The 16,448-nt window shown below is 41.4% G+C and overlaps 1 protein-coding gene across 1 annotated transcript; it reads right to left on the reverse strand.

The window, feature by feature from the left end:
- Positions 1–1,903: 1,903 nt before the first annotated feature.
- On the reverse strand, positions 1,904–6,403 carry tent5ba (terminal nucleotidyltransferase 5ba). The gene is made up of 2 exons (XM_058648682.1): positions 5,965–6,403; positions 1,904–3,512 (listed from the first exon to the last, which is right to left on the reverse strand). Exons 1-2 carry the CDS (start codon positions 6,118–6,120, stop codon positions 2,484–2,486), a joined length of 1,185 nt encoding a protein of 394 aa, XP_058504665.1. The 5' UTR covers positions 6,121–6,403; the 3' UTR covers positions 1,904–2,483.
- Between the last annotated feature and the right edge of the window lie 10,045 nt (positions 6,404–16,448).

Below are 16,448 nucleotides of genomic sequence, written 5' to 3' on the forward strand. Positions count from 1 at the left end.
CGACTGATGTGCAAACATTAAAGGAAATGAAACCGAGTCAAAGCAAACAGAGGTGATGATAGTGTCGGATCACAACTTGGCCAGTGTTTCTCAACTTTTCATAAGGGGACGCATTCTTTCACGAAGTTACACTATTGATATACGATTTGTGATATAAATCCTGTCTGAATAATACGCAACTCCTAATTTGGACATCCTGGGGGTTTGTGTTTATAGGTCATATCTTCAAAAATGTGGGTTTTTTTGTGTTCTTTTGTGTTGTTGAGTCAAAGTAATGATAATTCTATATGACATATGAAAAAAAGACTAGTAGGAGTAGCAATAATTGTGTAGGTCACAAAATAAACCGTTTTTCTTCTATGTTTTGTTCATAAAAACGAGCCAAGCGAGTCAAGCCAAGTTTCCAAATTTCCAAGTTTCCAAATTTCACAAATTCACAAAAAGTTTTGTACTTTTCGCTCAGGTGTGTTTATATAATTGGTGAAAATGGGAACAAAAATAACTTAATCAGATTGCCTATAGGTGGTGCTGGAAAAAATAATATAAGATACTCACATTCTTATACGCTTGCGTTCTTATAACCTCTGTATATATGTTTTACCAAAAGTAATCTGTGTTCTATGGGTTAAAAGATAGGATGCATAATTAAGATTGCTGACTAATATCATTTTAAATAAGCAAACAGACAATTCCAAGAGATATGTTTCATAAATTACTTATGCCAAAAAAAAAACTACTGGATTCTGGTGCAGATTTGTTTTATGTGGATTCTTTAAAAAATCACCGTCTGTACTTGTTGATATTTTTGTCAGGTTTTCAGGAAATAATGCATCATAATGTAAAAAAAACCCAATGTATTCATGGTGTGGGGATCTATCAGAGATTTTACAGTTTGGTGTAAAATTCCATTTTCCATTTAATTTATTTATATTTTTTGTTATTTTTTTCATTTTCTGCACACTCCTCAGCTACACGACAATCACATACCCTGGTATACACAGTAGAACAGCTCACGTACCGCTAGTGGTGGACGTACCACAGTTTGAGAACCAAGGTGTTAGAGTATGTAACAAAAAGTAAAATAATTTCCCATTATAAACACTATAAAAAGGTCTAGATTACTTACTGGCAGCGAGTGTTTCCAGTAAACCGACTCTGTGACCACCACTAAAAACTCCATCAGCAGATTTCTGCAAAGATAAGTCAGTGTATATGTGCAAAACCATAATTCTGATTCCAGTATTTCAACATTTGACAATTTTAAAACTAGGAAATGGAGGGATGTGGTTTAAATTAAACTATTTCTATTTTTGGATGTAAATATTAGCCCAAAAAAGCCAGTCTGTGTATCATCATCCACATGAACGGCATCATTTCCACCATCTCTGCCTTTTAACAAGACCACTCTCCCAATGCCTGTAAAGATTTTTGATTATGACTCGGGCAAAATGACACGGATATGGTATCAGTCAAGCAAACAGGGCTGGGTTTCCACGAGTAACATGGGTGGAAGAACAGGCCAGTCTTTGTTTAAAAGCTTTAGTATCACAGAGGAGAGAGAGAGAGAGAGAGAGAGGCCATTGTGCTTTAGAAAAGCCTCCTTATGGTTCAATGTCCTCAGATTGTAATTGATCCTCAGGCCCACTTTAACAAGTGCAGCTCACTCCAGTCGACAATATATACATTTCAATGGGGCTGGTAACGTGAAATGAGCTGCCTTGTTGTCGTCAGCTATGGAACAAACAAGCCCCCATTCATCCATCTGTCCGTCCATCCATCCATCTGAGGATAGGGTTCATTCTGTGAAATAAAAACATCTCGTTAGTGAAGCCAGTGCCTATGAGTGAATAGTGAAGGAGCATAGATTGGGAAATAAATACAAATGACCACAATACAAAAAAACTGGAGTTTTACCGATTTTTTATTCTCACAAAAATGAATGCGGCTGTTCCTGAAAAGAGAAACAGAGAAATCTAGAAAACACTGAATGCACAGTTCTGACTTGACAGGTTTTTTGTTTTTTTTAATAGAACATTTCATGGTTCATTTTAAGGCACTTGGAATCATAACAACATTCCCTCTCTGAAAGACAAATACATCTTTGGTCCAGTATGTAATTAAAAAAGAAATAAAAATAAAGCCAGAGTATGAAAATAATACCAGCTTTGATGTTTGTTTCCTCAAAATGTATTTCTGACATACACTCTATAAAGTTGTTGTTGTTTTTTTTTATATAATACTTAAATAAGATATTGTCACTACATCTCAGAAATGACCAGCAATCTTACAGATGTTTTGCAAGAGCAATGTGAGAAAAGTTCATGTGTCGGCTCAATCAGATGTACAGCAGTACAAGATTGTTGTAGTTAAGTCACATTTGGCAAACGTGGGTTTCCTTTTTAGTGTATTTTCAGTCCACTTTCTCTGAAAAGACGAGGAGCGATGGCGAAGTATCCACCGCGGACCATCCCGTCATGGTCAGTTCAGCTACACGGCAGCCACGTCTGATATGAATTACTGCACGGTGACACCTGCGGTGGCTGAACATGTGCGATATAGTAATTACTGAAGTTGATGTCCTGCACATACGGAGCTGGCTGGTAGTAGCACGTGACATTCGTCACAGTGGGGATGGCGTTCTGCTCGGCCAGCACCTTCAGCGCCAGCATGGATATGAGGCTGAGCGTCTGGCGCCGCTCGTGGCCCATCAGACACACCGTGCTCTCGTTCACGACTTGGTGCAGAGTCATCAGACACTCGTACCGCTTGTGCTCCATCCCGGCAAAGTGGTTCTGCAGGTAGGCCTCCAGCTTCCTCTGCTGCTCGCATATGTCAGGGAAGTCAATGAAGAAGCGCGAGCACATGTAGCGCTGCATATGCTTCATGTCCGCCTCGGAGGAGGCCGTGAACCCTCGCACCAGTAGGTGGCAATATTTCAGTAAACCGCCACCTCTGATTTCCTCGGGGCTGCGTGTAGCTATGGTCCTGTGGCACAGGTGATCCATGGCCTCCTCGAAATCCCCGTACACGCTCTCCCCGATCACGGTGGGGTGAAAGCTCTCAGACATGGGCGTCTCCGAGCAGCGGTCAAATAAAAGCAGCGAATCGAGGCAAATCTGGAAGGAGTCCACGCTAAATTCAAACTGCCGCCGCAAAGAGTCCACAAATTTAAGCTCCACATTCTTGCCCATGTTGTTGGACAGCGAGATGAGGCTCCAGCGGTCCGTGTCATTACAGACTTTCACCAGTTTCTGTACATAGGCCTCCTTGAGGGTCAGTGCCGTGATGCGCTCCTTTGAGACCCCGGCTGGCAGGAAGTCCAACAGACAGTCCAGCACGACGTCTTTCACCAGACGGAAAGCCTGGTCGTCTTTCAGCGACACACCAAAAATCAGGTCTAGGTCTTTGTAGCCCAGTCCGGTGTCCTGGTGGAGCACGTGGCTGGCAGCAGACCCGTTCAGTCTCACGTCTTTGACGCACACACCTCTCTCCTCCAGCCTTGCCCGCACAACCTAAACAGGAACGAGACAAAAAATACAGCATGGCATTAGCATAAAATTGTTTTTCCCCCCCCATTTTTTTTTTTCAGTACACACTAAAAAGACTCACTGTCTTGAGACATGTTCAAATAACCTCCACACGGCACAAAATCAATAGTTTGTGAAAGTGAAGTCAATTTAATCACCAGCAGCCTCAGACTGAATGAAACCTAAACAAAGACACACTGTGTTTCAGGTCCTTTTTTTCAGAAAACGGAAATGAGGGTTTATAATCTCCAGCTGTAACCAAGAGTGCTTGAGCACTGGTGGATAGAGAGAAAAAAAAAAAAACTTGCTTCAGGTCAAATGCAATAACCTCAGGTCATTAAGGTTCAGCGTCTCCCTCCCTCTGTCCCAGTAAATCTGTCAGATGCTTCAAAACGAGGGCGTTCCACCTCAGTGCAGCCACATTTGGGAGAAGACGAACAAATGGACACCATATGCCAACATCACCACCAGCAAGCACCCGGGGGGAAACCGTGACTGTGAAATCAGATGTGCTGTGCTTTACCCTCCACTTTCCCTCTAAATGGGAACATCATTTGTGAAATTGACATCATGTCCTACTGATGAACATCTGAGACTAGTGACCGAGACCATGAAATCCCCAGGGAATGTTATAAATCAAGTGAACAGTAGGATTCATTTCCCATACTGGGAAACCGATTCAGTTACCTGAGGATGACGGAATGATCTACTTGGGTTCTCAAAATCCCACCCTACTGCATTCTCCAGGCTGTAGAACAACAAATAAATGCCTGAATGACTGCATGTGTCAAGTTACACTACTCAAGTGTTTCTACTGAATAAATTACAACCACTGTTGTAAAACAGTTACACCTACAGTGCAAACACCTGATTCTCGCCCTCATATTTAGGACAAAAACATAAAAGGTAAGTCTCATAATGTCATAACTGGCAGTAACAGCAGTGTAGTCATTGGGCCGTAATTGATTTCAAAGTCAGACGCATTGATATTTAGTTTTTTTTTCCTTTATGCTTCTATGGACACATGTCAGCATTACAGAGAAATTCTACCTCAGCATCTTTTCTCTCTCTTTCTCTCTGTTCCCGGACAACAGGTTGAACTTCCCCCTACGTGTCGCTATACTGGCCTTACATAAGATCCCAGAAGTGAAACCTGAGTCTGGTTTAACCGGGTCGGTCTTACTTTGTATGAAAACAAAACTAACAAAAAGGTAAAAAAAAAAAATTGTAAATGGTTGTATCTGGTTGTGGAAAAGCTGCGAGTCACAGCACTGAGATGTTTAGTGGTGAAGAACAGAGGCCGTTATTAACTTTGACCCACAGTTCTCTCTCTCCCTCTCTTCTTTGGACTCTCACACTTCATGATGCCACAGTAGATGTTTAGTGGCAAACCTGCAGGAAGACGAAAGGTCCACCCTCTCACTCACACCTCCCTTTGATTCATAAGCATGGAGGAAGCACGACTACATCATTAAACAAAAAGGATAAATATACATTACAGCAGCAGGTCTATACTCTCATTCTAGTTCCTGGTGACAGGAGCTTCACTCCTGATCAGCGCTCAACCAACCACTAAATGAATATCTGGAGCAGATTCCAGGAGAATGAAATGACACGGGGTTTCCACAAATCCAGGGGAAACATGAGAACCCCCACATCTGGGGCTCAAACCTGTATTTAAGTCAACTGCACGGTCAATGGAGCATTCATGTTTCCACAACCACAAGCATGAAGCTCTGGGCTTCAGACATTTAATGTGTAAATGAAAAGCAGAATTCAGTAGATGACATGATGTTTGTCAGGGATCGACTGCGTGTTCAACGTGAAATTCTACCGGAGCACTTTACCACTGAAATGCACAGGCAGCTATATAGGAACCCCCCCACCCACCCACCCACCTGTGGAAGTGCAACGTGATACAGCCGTGGAAATGTGGAGGGGTGTCTGTAAACTCTGAATTTAAATGTGAAGACGATGGACACTGAGACACAGTGTCATCAAGAGGAAAGAAATACAGCAGTATTTGATATTCTTTGTAGAACAATCACAGTAAGTATGTACAATAAAATAAATGGGACACAAAAACACAGATTCAAAGCCATGAAAACCCTCATCTAACTAAAAGGCTGCATGAATAAAAGTCTTTAATCCACACAATCTGTATCAGTAGGAATAATACATTAATTTAAAATAGATGCTTTAGGGGAAATAAGAGGATATTTCACACATTTATTTAAACTATGGCAGTAAAAGATTCCATTAAAAACTACATAATGTAATAATAATAATTAATATTTATTCAGAAGACCACATGTTGCACACGATTCATTTCCAGCTCTAATAGTTACTTTACACACGTAAAGAATAAGTAAGTATAAAACTTATAAGTAATACGTTTTAAATGAGTGTGAGTGGGTAGAGTGTGTGTGTTTTATACCTGGACAATCTGGCGTGGCTGCACGGACAGAGTGGGGAAGTTTCCTCGGCCGTGGATGGGCACAGCCTCCCCGAGGATCGAGTCCAAGCGCCGCACCTGATCCCAAGACAACACGCAGAACCTCCGACTCTGATCCGACGCATCACCGCAAGACATGGCGATGTTAACTTTTCAGAGAAAAAGGGGAATAAAGTAGAGTGACGAACCCGCGCTTCCTCTCGACTCAGCCGTGTGTCTTCTTCTGTCCTGTGAGAGCACAGAAAAGCCTGGTGGATGGATTTATATTCCCGTCGTTTCCGCCGTTTGCGCTGAAGCAGAGCACAGAGTGAGGAGAAGTTGTCTCGGGTGGTGGAGGTTGGAGTGATAGTGTATCGGCTGCTTCCTCCGCTCGGTGTACGACACTAGAATCCGGTCAGTGTGCAAAGAGCACATTCATAAGGAAGGTCCGCAGGCTTTAAAACCGCCTCATTAGTATGAGGCCTGTGATTGGCTGCTGAGTTTGGTCATTGACTGCGGACGTTCGCAGGGAACAGCCTTCATATGACGCACACTGACAGACTCCTCCCTCCGCTCGGCTGTGAGCATCATCATCAACATCATCATGCTGTGAGCCTGGTGCTGACTGACATGGTCTTCCCTCACACTCCAGCTCTGCATGTGAGCTACTCTCACCTGTTCCCTCGTATTTGTTCACTGTTTTCCTGCCTCGTTTTTTCTTTGTGAGTCTTGCAGCCACTCACAGAAAGTACAATACAACAATATTGTTTAATATCCGTGTTTATATTTGTGAATATTGGTTAACAATAACAAAATGTACCTAGTTTGATGACAAAGGGAACCTCGCCAGAGCAGGTTTCTAAAAAAGTACCAGTTACATCATCTGTTACCATGAGAAGAAATTTGGATTACCATGGAAGAGTGATGGGAAAGTACATTACATTAGTCATGTTGTTATTAGGTTATGTTAATGCAGAAATGTTACACAGTACACATTATATCTTTAAAAGGTCTATAGTGTAACATTTAGCAGGGTTTATTGGCAGAAATGAAATATACTACTTAGGGATGCATGATATTATCTGCACGACACTGGCTTTAAAATGTATTATCGGATATCTGCAAACACGCCAAAATCCGACTAGAATAGTTGGCAGAAAAAGCTGCTTGAGGTATGCTTATTTAATTTGCACAATGAAGATATCTTGTATCCACATCTGCTGCAATATGATGTTAATTTCACTACAGAAGAGACTAAATGACCTCTGCAGTTTGGCAAAAGGACAAACATAAATATCAGTATCAGTTATCAGCTCCATGTGCTGCTGAACACGTCAACACAAGACAAGCAGCCACAAGTTCAGGTGTTGCCGACTGTGATCAGATGTGGAGGGTTTTTGTAAGATGAGTTACCCTCGATAACATGTCTGCAAAATGAGAGAAGTCTCTGGATACAGACGGACGATTAAAACCAGAAGAAGGCAGTAAGCGTGTCTGATGAATCAGTATTTACGTATGTCACATGTAAGTCTTTAAATGATGTGTTTTGTGGGGGGGGGGGGGGAGGAAGACAACAGATAAGTGACAATGTGTGGTACACGGTACATTGAGCTCATGTGAACAGGCTACTACTTCTTTATTTGCCCAGGGAATGTTTGCAGAGCATGCCGGATGTTTTTGCAGCGACGCCCTGATCACTTTAAGGGAAAGATTATCCAAAAAAAACTTAACACAGTTTAACTTCTGACAAGCTAAATACCTTCTTGGCTAAACCAAGAAAATATAACTGCTTTTGTGACCCACTTTAATGATCTATATAAAACCCTGGGCAGGTATTATGAACAAATAATGCTCAAGAAAAAAGACAAATAATAAAGAAAGCGTCAGACTGACTTTTCTCCTGGCCCCAGGTGGAAACTACTGCTCCGTGTTTACTGCCATTTGTTATTGCTGCATAGACAAATAATAATAGGACACTGTAACAAAAGACTGTATATACATCTCTATTGGACCATTACATTTACATGGTAACACGTGTCAATAAGGACATTGACACTGTTTGCACATTATTGTAGCTTCTAGTCAGAGTATGTGTCACATAAAACTGACTCTATGGAAATCCATCATCTGCTTCACTGAAATCCAGAAGCTGCTTCTCAGAGTAATTTAAACTATGATAGCAGGTTATAAAAATTGTAATTTATTGCTTGGTCGTAGCACTACGTTGTTGTTTTTTTCAACTTTAGTTGTCGGCAATTTAGAGAGGGAAGCTGTGACTTGGTGATGATGTTTATTGATTCAGCCGATGGAAAATGAACGTCTACAAGTCATTTAACTTGTTAATGATTTATTAAGTGATTAATGAAAGATAACCCGCAATGTCCTTGGCGTATTTCTACCCAGCCTCCTTATCTGCAACGGGGTTTTTTATTATTATTATTATTATTTCTTTTGAGATATTCCTCTATACTGAAAGGAATATTTGTTAGCTTTACAGGCTTCATAGAGTTTTGGTAGTTGACATCTTCATATCAGATACAGAATCCACTGCTAACTAACTAAATTCTATATATATTGCTTTTACATGCTTTTATTGCAATGTGTAAGTGTTCTACTGTGTAGGAAAAGTTCCTGAGAAAGCTCCAGGTCTCGGTCGGACAGTGTCAGTCCTGGCTGTTTCTATACTCACAAAGAACAATGTGAGGGCATTATGAGAGTCAGATCTAGATCTCTGTGGATTTAACGTGCACAGCGAACTGTGACGCTTGTAAATGGCTCTGGCACCGTTCATTTGAGCTTTTCCTGCCACCATGTCCAACTGTGGACGACCACGTTCAGACGTGTGCTGTAAACAGAATATGACATGAAAATAAAAACAACAGAAAGCGGTGAAATGTATTATATACAAAATTCATTTCATGTAAGAAATTAAAAAAGAGCACTAGAGAAGAAATATATAAATTGATGTTTCTTTCTTTTTCGTGTATTTAATATTGATTTGAAAGATTGACATTTATCTTGTGTGTGGCTGATAATGTGATTAAATACACTAAATATCCAGAAATGAAAAGGCCTTGCACTGTGGAAGACAGATGTTTCTTTTAGTGATGAGAAGACCTACAACCTCTTCTATCATGTACAGAAACTAGCAAAGTTTTATTCATTTCCTCTTTCAAATTGACCCAAATATGTCATAAATATATTTATATATATAAAAATCATGAACTACCTGTCCACACGACATGTTAGTGTACCTGTAAAATGTTTACAAGAGAGTAAAGTTCATTTTATGATTGGCTTGATGTGCAGCTTTTAGTGGTGCAGCAATAAAACACATGACGGATGAAAACACAAGCTCCTACACACTAACACACACACATAATGTGTTTGTGTGTTGTTGTGTGTCGAAGCTTTTCTGGCATAAACACTGACTTTGCCAAGACCAGTAGTCCTCATGGAGACCAACACCTGGACCAAAACCAAAGAATTGGTTTAGTTTAGGGCTAAGATTTCAATAATGGTAAGTGGTTATGGATAAGTTGAGGAATAATGCTTTGTTTTTGTCGTCCAAATGACTTAAAGTCAATGCAATGTCCTAAAAAGAATAGCTGTGTGTGTGTGTGTGTGTGTGTGTGTGTGTGTAGGTCTACACTTCCTCTCTGGCTTCAGAGAGGTCAGGTCGTGGGCACACTGTGGATCTCGTCTCAACACAAGATCGCTTCAAATCCTTGTGATGTCAACATAATCCTGTTTCCGGGGCAACGGTATCACCGGTTGTCGTTCAGACGGACAGAGGTGTCTCCAGCTGAGGGTCCGACAGACACTGATGTGAGACATCTGCGTCACCGGGCTATAAATAACCAACCATGTGGCAGCTGTGCATCCTGGGGCCTTAGCCAACATTTACCTGCATGTGAAACACTTGGGGACTAGAGAACAATGACGACAGATAAATGTCAGGCCTCTTGACATTCTCAGGTTCCCTCAACGCCCTGTGTCAGTCGGATGTGAAGCCGCAAACACACTTAGTATGACACAATTAAAATCAACCGAAATGCGTGGACTGCTTAGTGTATAATTCCTAGTTACAACCTTTGTTTATCCCTGACTTGACATCCTGCTAAGATCTTGACAATTGGTACTGTGAGTCTTGTAGGCGTGAAGAGACGGACACTTAAACACACCTTTAACAAATCATGCAATATGATATAGGTGTAGTTTCCAGTTCTAACCACAACCAAACAGAACAATAATAATAATCTGGGATTCTTCGGTACACACTGTGGAGAGCTTTGTGAAAAGATTTTCTTTCCTCTTACCGTAAATGTCTATGCTCATGCAGTTATTTATTTTTATTGTATTGTATGTATCGTCTCTGTCAGTGTTTGCCTTGTGGGCAGTAAAAAAAAAGAAAAAAAAGAAGAGGAGACAAACGGTTGGACCTCGCAGCGTGTTGTAAACGTGTGGCTGAAAAATCGATGTTACAAAACAGCAAAGCGTGAAATGTCACCATGATCAATTGGTGCTGTGGCAGATAACAGTGCGTCCGTCACACTGGCTGAGTTGTGAAGCTCTTTTCATTTATAGATCCTCCAGTCACACTGAATTATGTCCCTGAAAAGGACTTCCTTGATTAAACACTGTGCACATTCAGGCATGTAACACCAGAAGACCCAAGTGTTTTGCTATTATTAGAAGGCGCATCATGTGTAACTTTTTAAAGTGTTGCCATAGCTAAAATAGTGATGCAGCTGCTGCTATTACATTTCATGTCCGTCATGACATTGCTTTAAAAATCCACTGCTACTTTGACGAATCAAACCGGTTTCTACATTTCTGACCACACTTTCCATGATGGCAGATAGCCTGACTGGACAAGCAGGTTAGGGTGACTCGTCAGCGTGGACACTGTGGAGCTTTACCTGAGATAGAGGGTGCGTGTGATAAGAGAGGTTTACTTTGCTCCAGATGATAAATCTATGGGACAGCGGTTACGCAAGCAGCTGTGCTGTTGACGTCAGAGCGGCTCCACTGCCTGCTTGACTGATTGCTGTAGTGTTGTTCGGCAGAGCCGGGCAGTGTGCTTCAGGAAAACAACGCACTACATTCAAACAGCGTCAATCATTTGCTCTCCACCTTGTCCACACATGCACTGCAAATGGCAACTAAATGCAGATTTTCTGTTACAGAATGTGTTCTTTTGTTATCTTTACATATTTTATGACGATTACTTGTCTCTCTTCTTTCTTTTTTTTCAGCAGGTTTATAATTTTACCAAGTCCCAGGCCTTTGATAAGAGAGGCCCTTGCATAGTTCAAGTTCTCCGAGGCTCAACGGTCAAATATAGTGTCAGACTGTGTTACGCAAGGCTTGACTTATGTTACCCTATGGATGGGTGGGAAGAAGGCCGGTGAAAGGACTCACGCTGGAGCTGTGCAGAATATGAATGGCATAAAATGAAGTGGAAAAAGTCTCATTTAACAGCGACGGCGAGTTTGAAAAGCACGGATCTACTCAAACCTATACAAGAAGGCAAGATGAGAAATTCCTTAAGAGGGTGTGATGAAAAAAGTCGTTTCCTAATAAATCAATTTCAAGGCGCTGAGAGTTATGTGCACATGTTATTCTTAACATGTGATTTCTTCTGCTCACAGAAGAAATAACCTCATAGAAAAGAAGAGTCGAGAAGAGGAAAGTATGGCCATGGTAATAAAAAACCCTGTCCTCCATATGTCTGGGACTTCCTAACTTGGTCACGTTATGCAACCCAGGCCCACACCCGACTAAGACATTATAGGCTCCTGTTGTTGTAAATTATCTTGTCAAATACTTTAAAAAAGAAAAATAAACCACCACCACTTGGCTTCAATTTCCGCCTTTGGTGTTGGTCGATGAATGGCTCCCTCTGGATTCTAATTCTTGTATTATTCTTCTTTGGCTAAATATTATTAACTGTACTACAGGGATGAACACACAACATGACAGCTGCTGACAATGTGCAGATCGTGCTGAGTCAACCAATGCAAGCTTATAAAAATGAATATGCTCTGTAATTTTCGCCCCGTGTGTGTGGACAGCACATATTAAAAGAGAAGAATTGAGCGACTGCTTCCACTTTGTGGAGCATATACCAGAAGCAAGAGAAGGAAACCCCTATTTAGCAGCGAGCTCTAGTTTCATTCCCAGAAATCCAGCTCCTCACCGCCGTCCAGTAGCAGAGGGGAAAAAAACTGAAAGGACCACGAAGAGAGAAATTATGCCAATTGTCTGGACGGGAATTAGGATTAGAATGAGTTTTATTTGCGCACACACCAATTAGTGACCTCTGCATTTAACCCATCCTTTTTACAAACCAGTAGTGAGCACACATAAACCAGGTGCAGTAGCAATGGGGTTCAGGTACCTTGCACAGGGGCACTTCAGCCCTCAATGGACAGCAGGAGTGTCTGATGTCACTGCTCGCCTCCTTGCCTGAAAACAGAAAGAAGCACACATGGAAAATGTCCTCCTAACACTCATAATCCTGGCTCGTGCAGACAGACAGAGCCTCACAGCAGTGTCTCTGCAGAAGCTCATGTCATATGTGGTTTCACTTCCAGTCGTTTGGGTTTTTTTTGTTGTTGAGATTTTGATCATAACCTCCGAGAAACTATCAGAGAGAAAAGTCTCATCCCGAGCACTCCTCGTTGGGTGGGCAGAAATGACACACACAGATATGAAGCAGAAAGCTCAGAGACGACGGCTGCTATCTATTCACACAACTGATACTGCTGATGTGAATCCTTTCTATGCATCCTCTCAGTCAGGTTGAATCAAGCGAATAATAGCAATACGTCGGCAGCACGTTTCTCAGATAATCATCCAGGTTTTTGACATTATGGAATCAGGCTAACAACAAGCTGGATGTTTCTGCGAGGTTTTGAACAAAAGCTTGTTATGCAATGTTGTAAATGAAAGCAGGAAACAGGCATATGGCAAAAGAGTGTAGCGCCACACCTCACAGTATCAGTGTCTGACTATAGAACATCTCCTTATCTCTCTTTGCATCTTTGCTACCTCTTTCTCTCTCTCTCTCTCTCTCCTGTGCAGCTTCATTTTCAGTAACCCCTGTCAACACGATAAGCGATGTGGAGAATTTAACTCGTTCATGCCTTACAGAACTGTACTATGGTCTTAAAGTCAAACACAGTGCAGATCTACTGTTGTCCTCTCTGTGACTCAGCACACACTATCTATCTGTCCCTCACCTTTTCTCACCTCTGCCCCCCTCACTTTATGGTAGGAGCTACACTAACCTGGGTCGTGACCAGTGACATGAAGTTCAATGAGCTTTCGCGGTTATTGCTCAACCATCGTCTTCTGTAGTATTCTGTTTTGCTACATGTCCCTGAAATGAGGTGGGAAAGGCAATCAAATCGTGAGACATTGTGATTTTCTTGAGAGAGTTTTAGAAATAGTTTTCTCCCCCAGAATCATGACATTTCTATGAGCTTGATGAACAGTAGCTGTTGCCATTTTACTGCAGTTGTGACGCAGCAAAATTAACCATGGCTTCAAAACAAGCGCAGTTGGAAGAAATAAACAATGGCATGTAATCTGCTGGCAGTAAAACCATAATATAATATTGGAAAAATGACCAGTCAGCAACCAAAGACTTTTCATTAGACTGACTGAGGTCATTTCAAAGAGTGCACATGATAACAGCTGCCGTGATAAGGTCTGACCCACTGGTACCTTGGTACACTAATCCAGCTCCATGGCACATATTCAGGTTTCCATGGGAAGCAGATTCCACCTCATCACACACGGCCGACACTTTTCCACTGCAAGAGACGAGGATGATTAATGTGGTTTTTATTCATTCACCCAAAAAACCTTCAAGCTCTTAATGCTGTTTAACACATGCAGTATGGTGATGTTTGGGAAAGTGGCTCAACACGATACATTACAGTCCAGTGACAACATGGTAACAGTATAAGATAATAACATGTTATTTCCATGGTAAAATCCTGGTTAATGATTGGTAATGTGAGCAAAGACAGTCAGTATAACACCTTCATTAATCAAAATTGGCAGTTACCATTTCATGAAGTTGACATTCATCCTTTCTTGTGTCCCGCAAAAATCATCCATCGTTATTACTTTATGAATACTATAAAAAAAAACAAGATGTTTTCACCATAATATTACTTACCTCTCACAAAATGATTACCATACTGCTACCACAGTTACTATACTGTCATGTAAAGTGTTTTGGGAGGTGTGATTATGGTATGGTCAAAAACCAGGGCTGATACATTAAGATCAAGGCCGCCTGGTGCAAAATGCAGCAATTAAATAATATAAATGTACAATTAAAGGACTTTGCTGACCACCACAACCTAAAAACAGCTTGTGCAACTGAAGCTACACAGTCCTACGTGTCGTCCTAATGCACAAACCAACAAAGAGAATATTGTCGATCTAATCTGTCATGAGCTTTGTGTACTTTAAGGCTTTTAGCCTTAGCATAGACTACAATGCCCAAAGGCACTGATAATCGAGTCCACCCATGTTACACCCAGAGGTGTTCTTAGAAAATCTGTGCACAAACATACAGTGGTCGTTCAGTACTGAGCAAACTCAACACACTCAGTGTGGTCTTTCTATGAGGAAATCTTGAACACTTTTTAGTTTCACAGAGGATGCACGAGTTGCAAAGCTTTGACCCCGTTTGTGAGGAGGTCAATGCCCTCTTCATTTTTTTATTTTTTATTTTTTACGGGAAACTACAGCAAAACAAAAAGGGAGAACACAAGGCCGTATATTGCAGCACGACATTTAGGATCCAGAAAATCTTCACCACCATGTGCACGTTGCTCACAGGATCCAGTCGTTTCATGTTTCACTGGCAGAGACAACAAACTGTGCCTCCTGGCAGCTGCCTCGTCCTGCTCAGTGCAGGGTTAATTATATCCAGCTTCACCGCCCCTGCACACAGAGACACACGTTTTAGTCCTCTGCATCAAAAGTGATGCTGACAGCAGCCCTGACTGTGAGTCACCTGTAGTTGTTGTCCGCTGAGGTGCTTCACTTCCACTCCAGAGGCCGAGCAACGAGCGGTGAGGCTTGTGAGAGAGTGACACACAACTGCACACATGACATTAGAGCCCAAAGTGTTTCGCCGAAGAGGAACGAGCATGATGAATCACAGAGAGGATGACAGCCAGAGGTAATATGGTAGAGTTGTTTCTTTCAAGGGCTAGTGAAAGAGCTCAGCTTCCACTGTTGTTGTGACAAAAGAAAGGAATCAGCCAAGATAAAGAGTCACATTAGACAATGACGGTTTGTCTGGATGGATTATATAAATCCACTACTGTATTTTCTCAGAGGAGCAGATTAGACCCAGCAAATTATCTTCCGCGATCTGAACCTTTTTTTTTTCCTAAAGAAACAAAAAAAAAATCACCTTGGTTTGACTAAAATACATCCTCTTATTTTGAAAACCACTCCACCACGGACTGGGTGGCCGTCTCTGTCTCTGAGTCTGAGCCACACCAGTTGGGGTTAAAGAACCAACAAATAATCACCTGCAGTGAGGAAGGGCTCAAATAATCCTCATCTCACTGCTGATAAATAAACCCACTCCACGCTGATGACCTGAAAACCTTTACCATCAAACTCATCATCAGATTTCTCTTCTGGGCGATGGAGGGTCTGTGGTTTTAAATGCATCACAGGTGCCGAGGCAGAGAGGCCAAAAGTCAGGCATCCTCTTTGATATATGATCAAATTATATGGCACAGCCGAAACAAAACATTTATTTAAGAAAGTTAATCCCCTTTTTAATAATAATAAGTGAAATTGGAATTCCTGGAATACATTTTTTGGGCACGAAACGTTGGTTAAAATGGACGAAAATTGGAAAGCATTTTAGAACTGGTGAAAATGTTCAAAGGTGAAACGTGGGACAAAGCCGAAACTAAGTTGCATGAAACTTGGTGGAAACATGTCACAGCCCAAGACGAACAAAAAAGTCTACTGGGACTCCACAGGAAGTCGACCATTTTGAATTTCGCATCCATCTTGGCTATTTGCACGTTTCATAAATGAACAAACTCTTCTGAGCACAATAATCGTAACTACATAAAAAATGCATAAATTTGTACCGAGACAAACAAAAAGTCTATTGGAACTATGGCCTTAACTCAACAGGAAGTCGACCATTTTGAATTTGGCATCCATCTTGGCCATTTGCACATTTTGTAAGTAAACAAAGTCTTCTGAGCACGATAATTGTAACTACATAAGCAAATTTGTACTAAACACATCAAGGATGAAAATGTATTTTGACCTTTCGCCACCAAAACAGGAAGTGCCCTGTAACTTCGCCATACATTAACCGTCCTGCTTGAAACTTCATACGTGATCGAGACAACAGGCCAATACTGAATACATCTACAAACATGAACTTGACCCAACAGGAAGTCAGCCATTTTGAAATTAGC

Source organism: Solea solea, chromosome 13 (genome assembly GCF_958295425.1).
Source record: "Solea solea chromosome 13, fSolSol10.1, whole genome shotgun sequence".
Classification (NCBI taxonomy): Eukaryota; Metazoa; Chordata; class Actinopteri; order Pleuronectiformes; family Soleidae; genus Solea; species Solea solea.

Coding starts and splice junctions, on each gene's coding strand:
- tent5ba (XM_058648682.1), bottom strand. CDS start 6,120: ATGTCTTGCGGTGATGCGTCGGATCAGAGTCGGAGGTTCTGCGTGTTG. Junction 3,513..5,964: donor AGCCACGCCAGATTGTCCAG/GTATAAAACACA, acceptor GTTCCTGTTTAG/GTTGTGCGGGCAAGGCTGGA.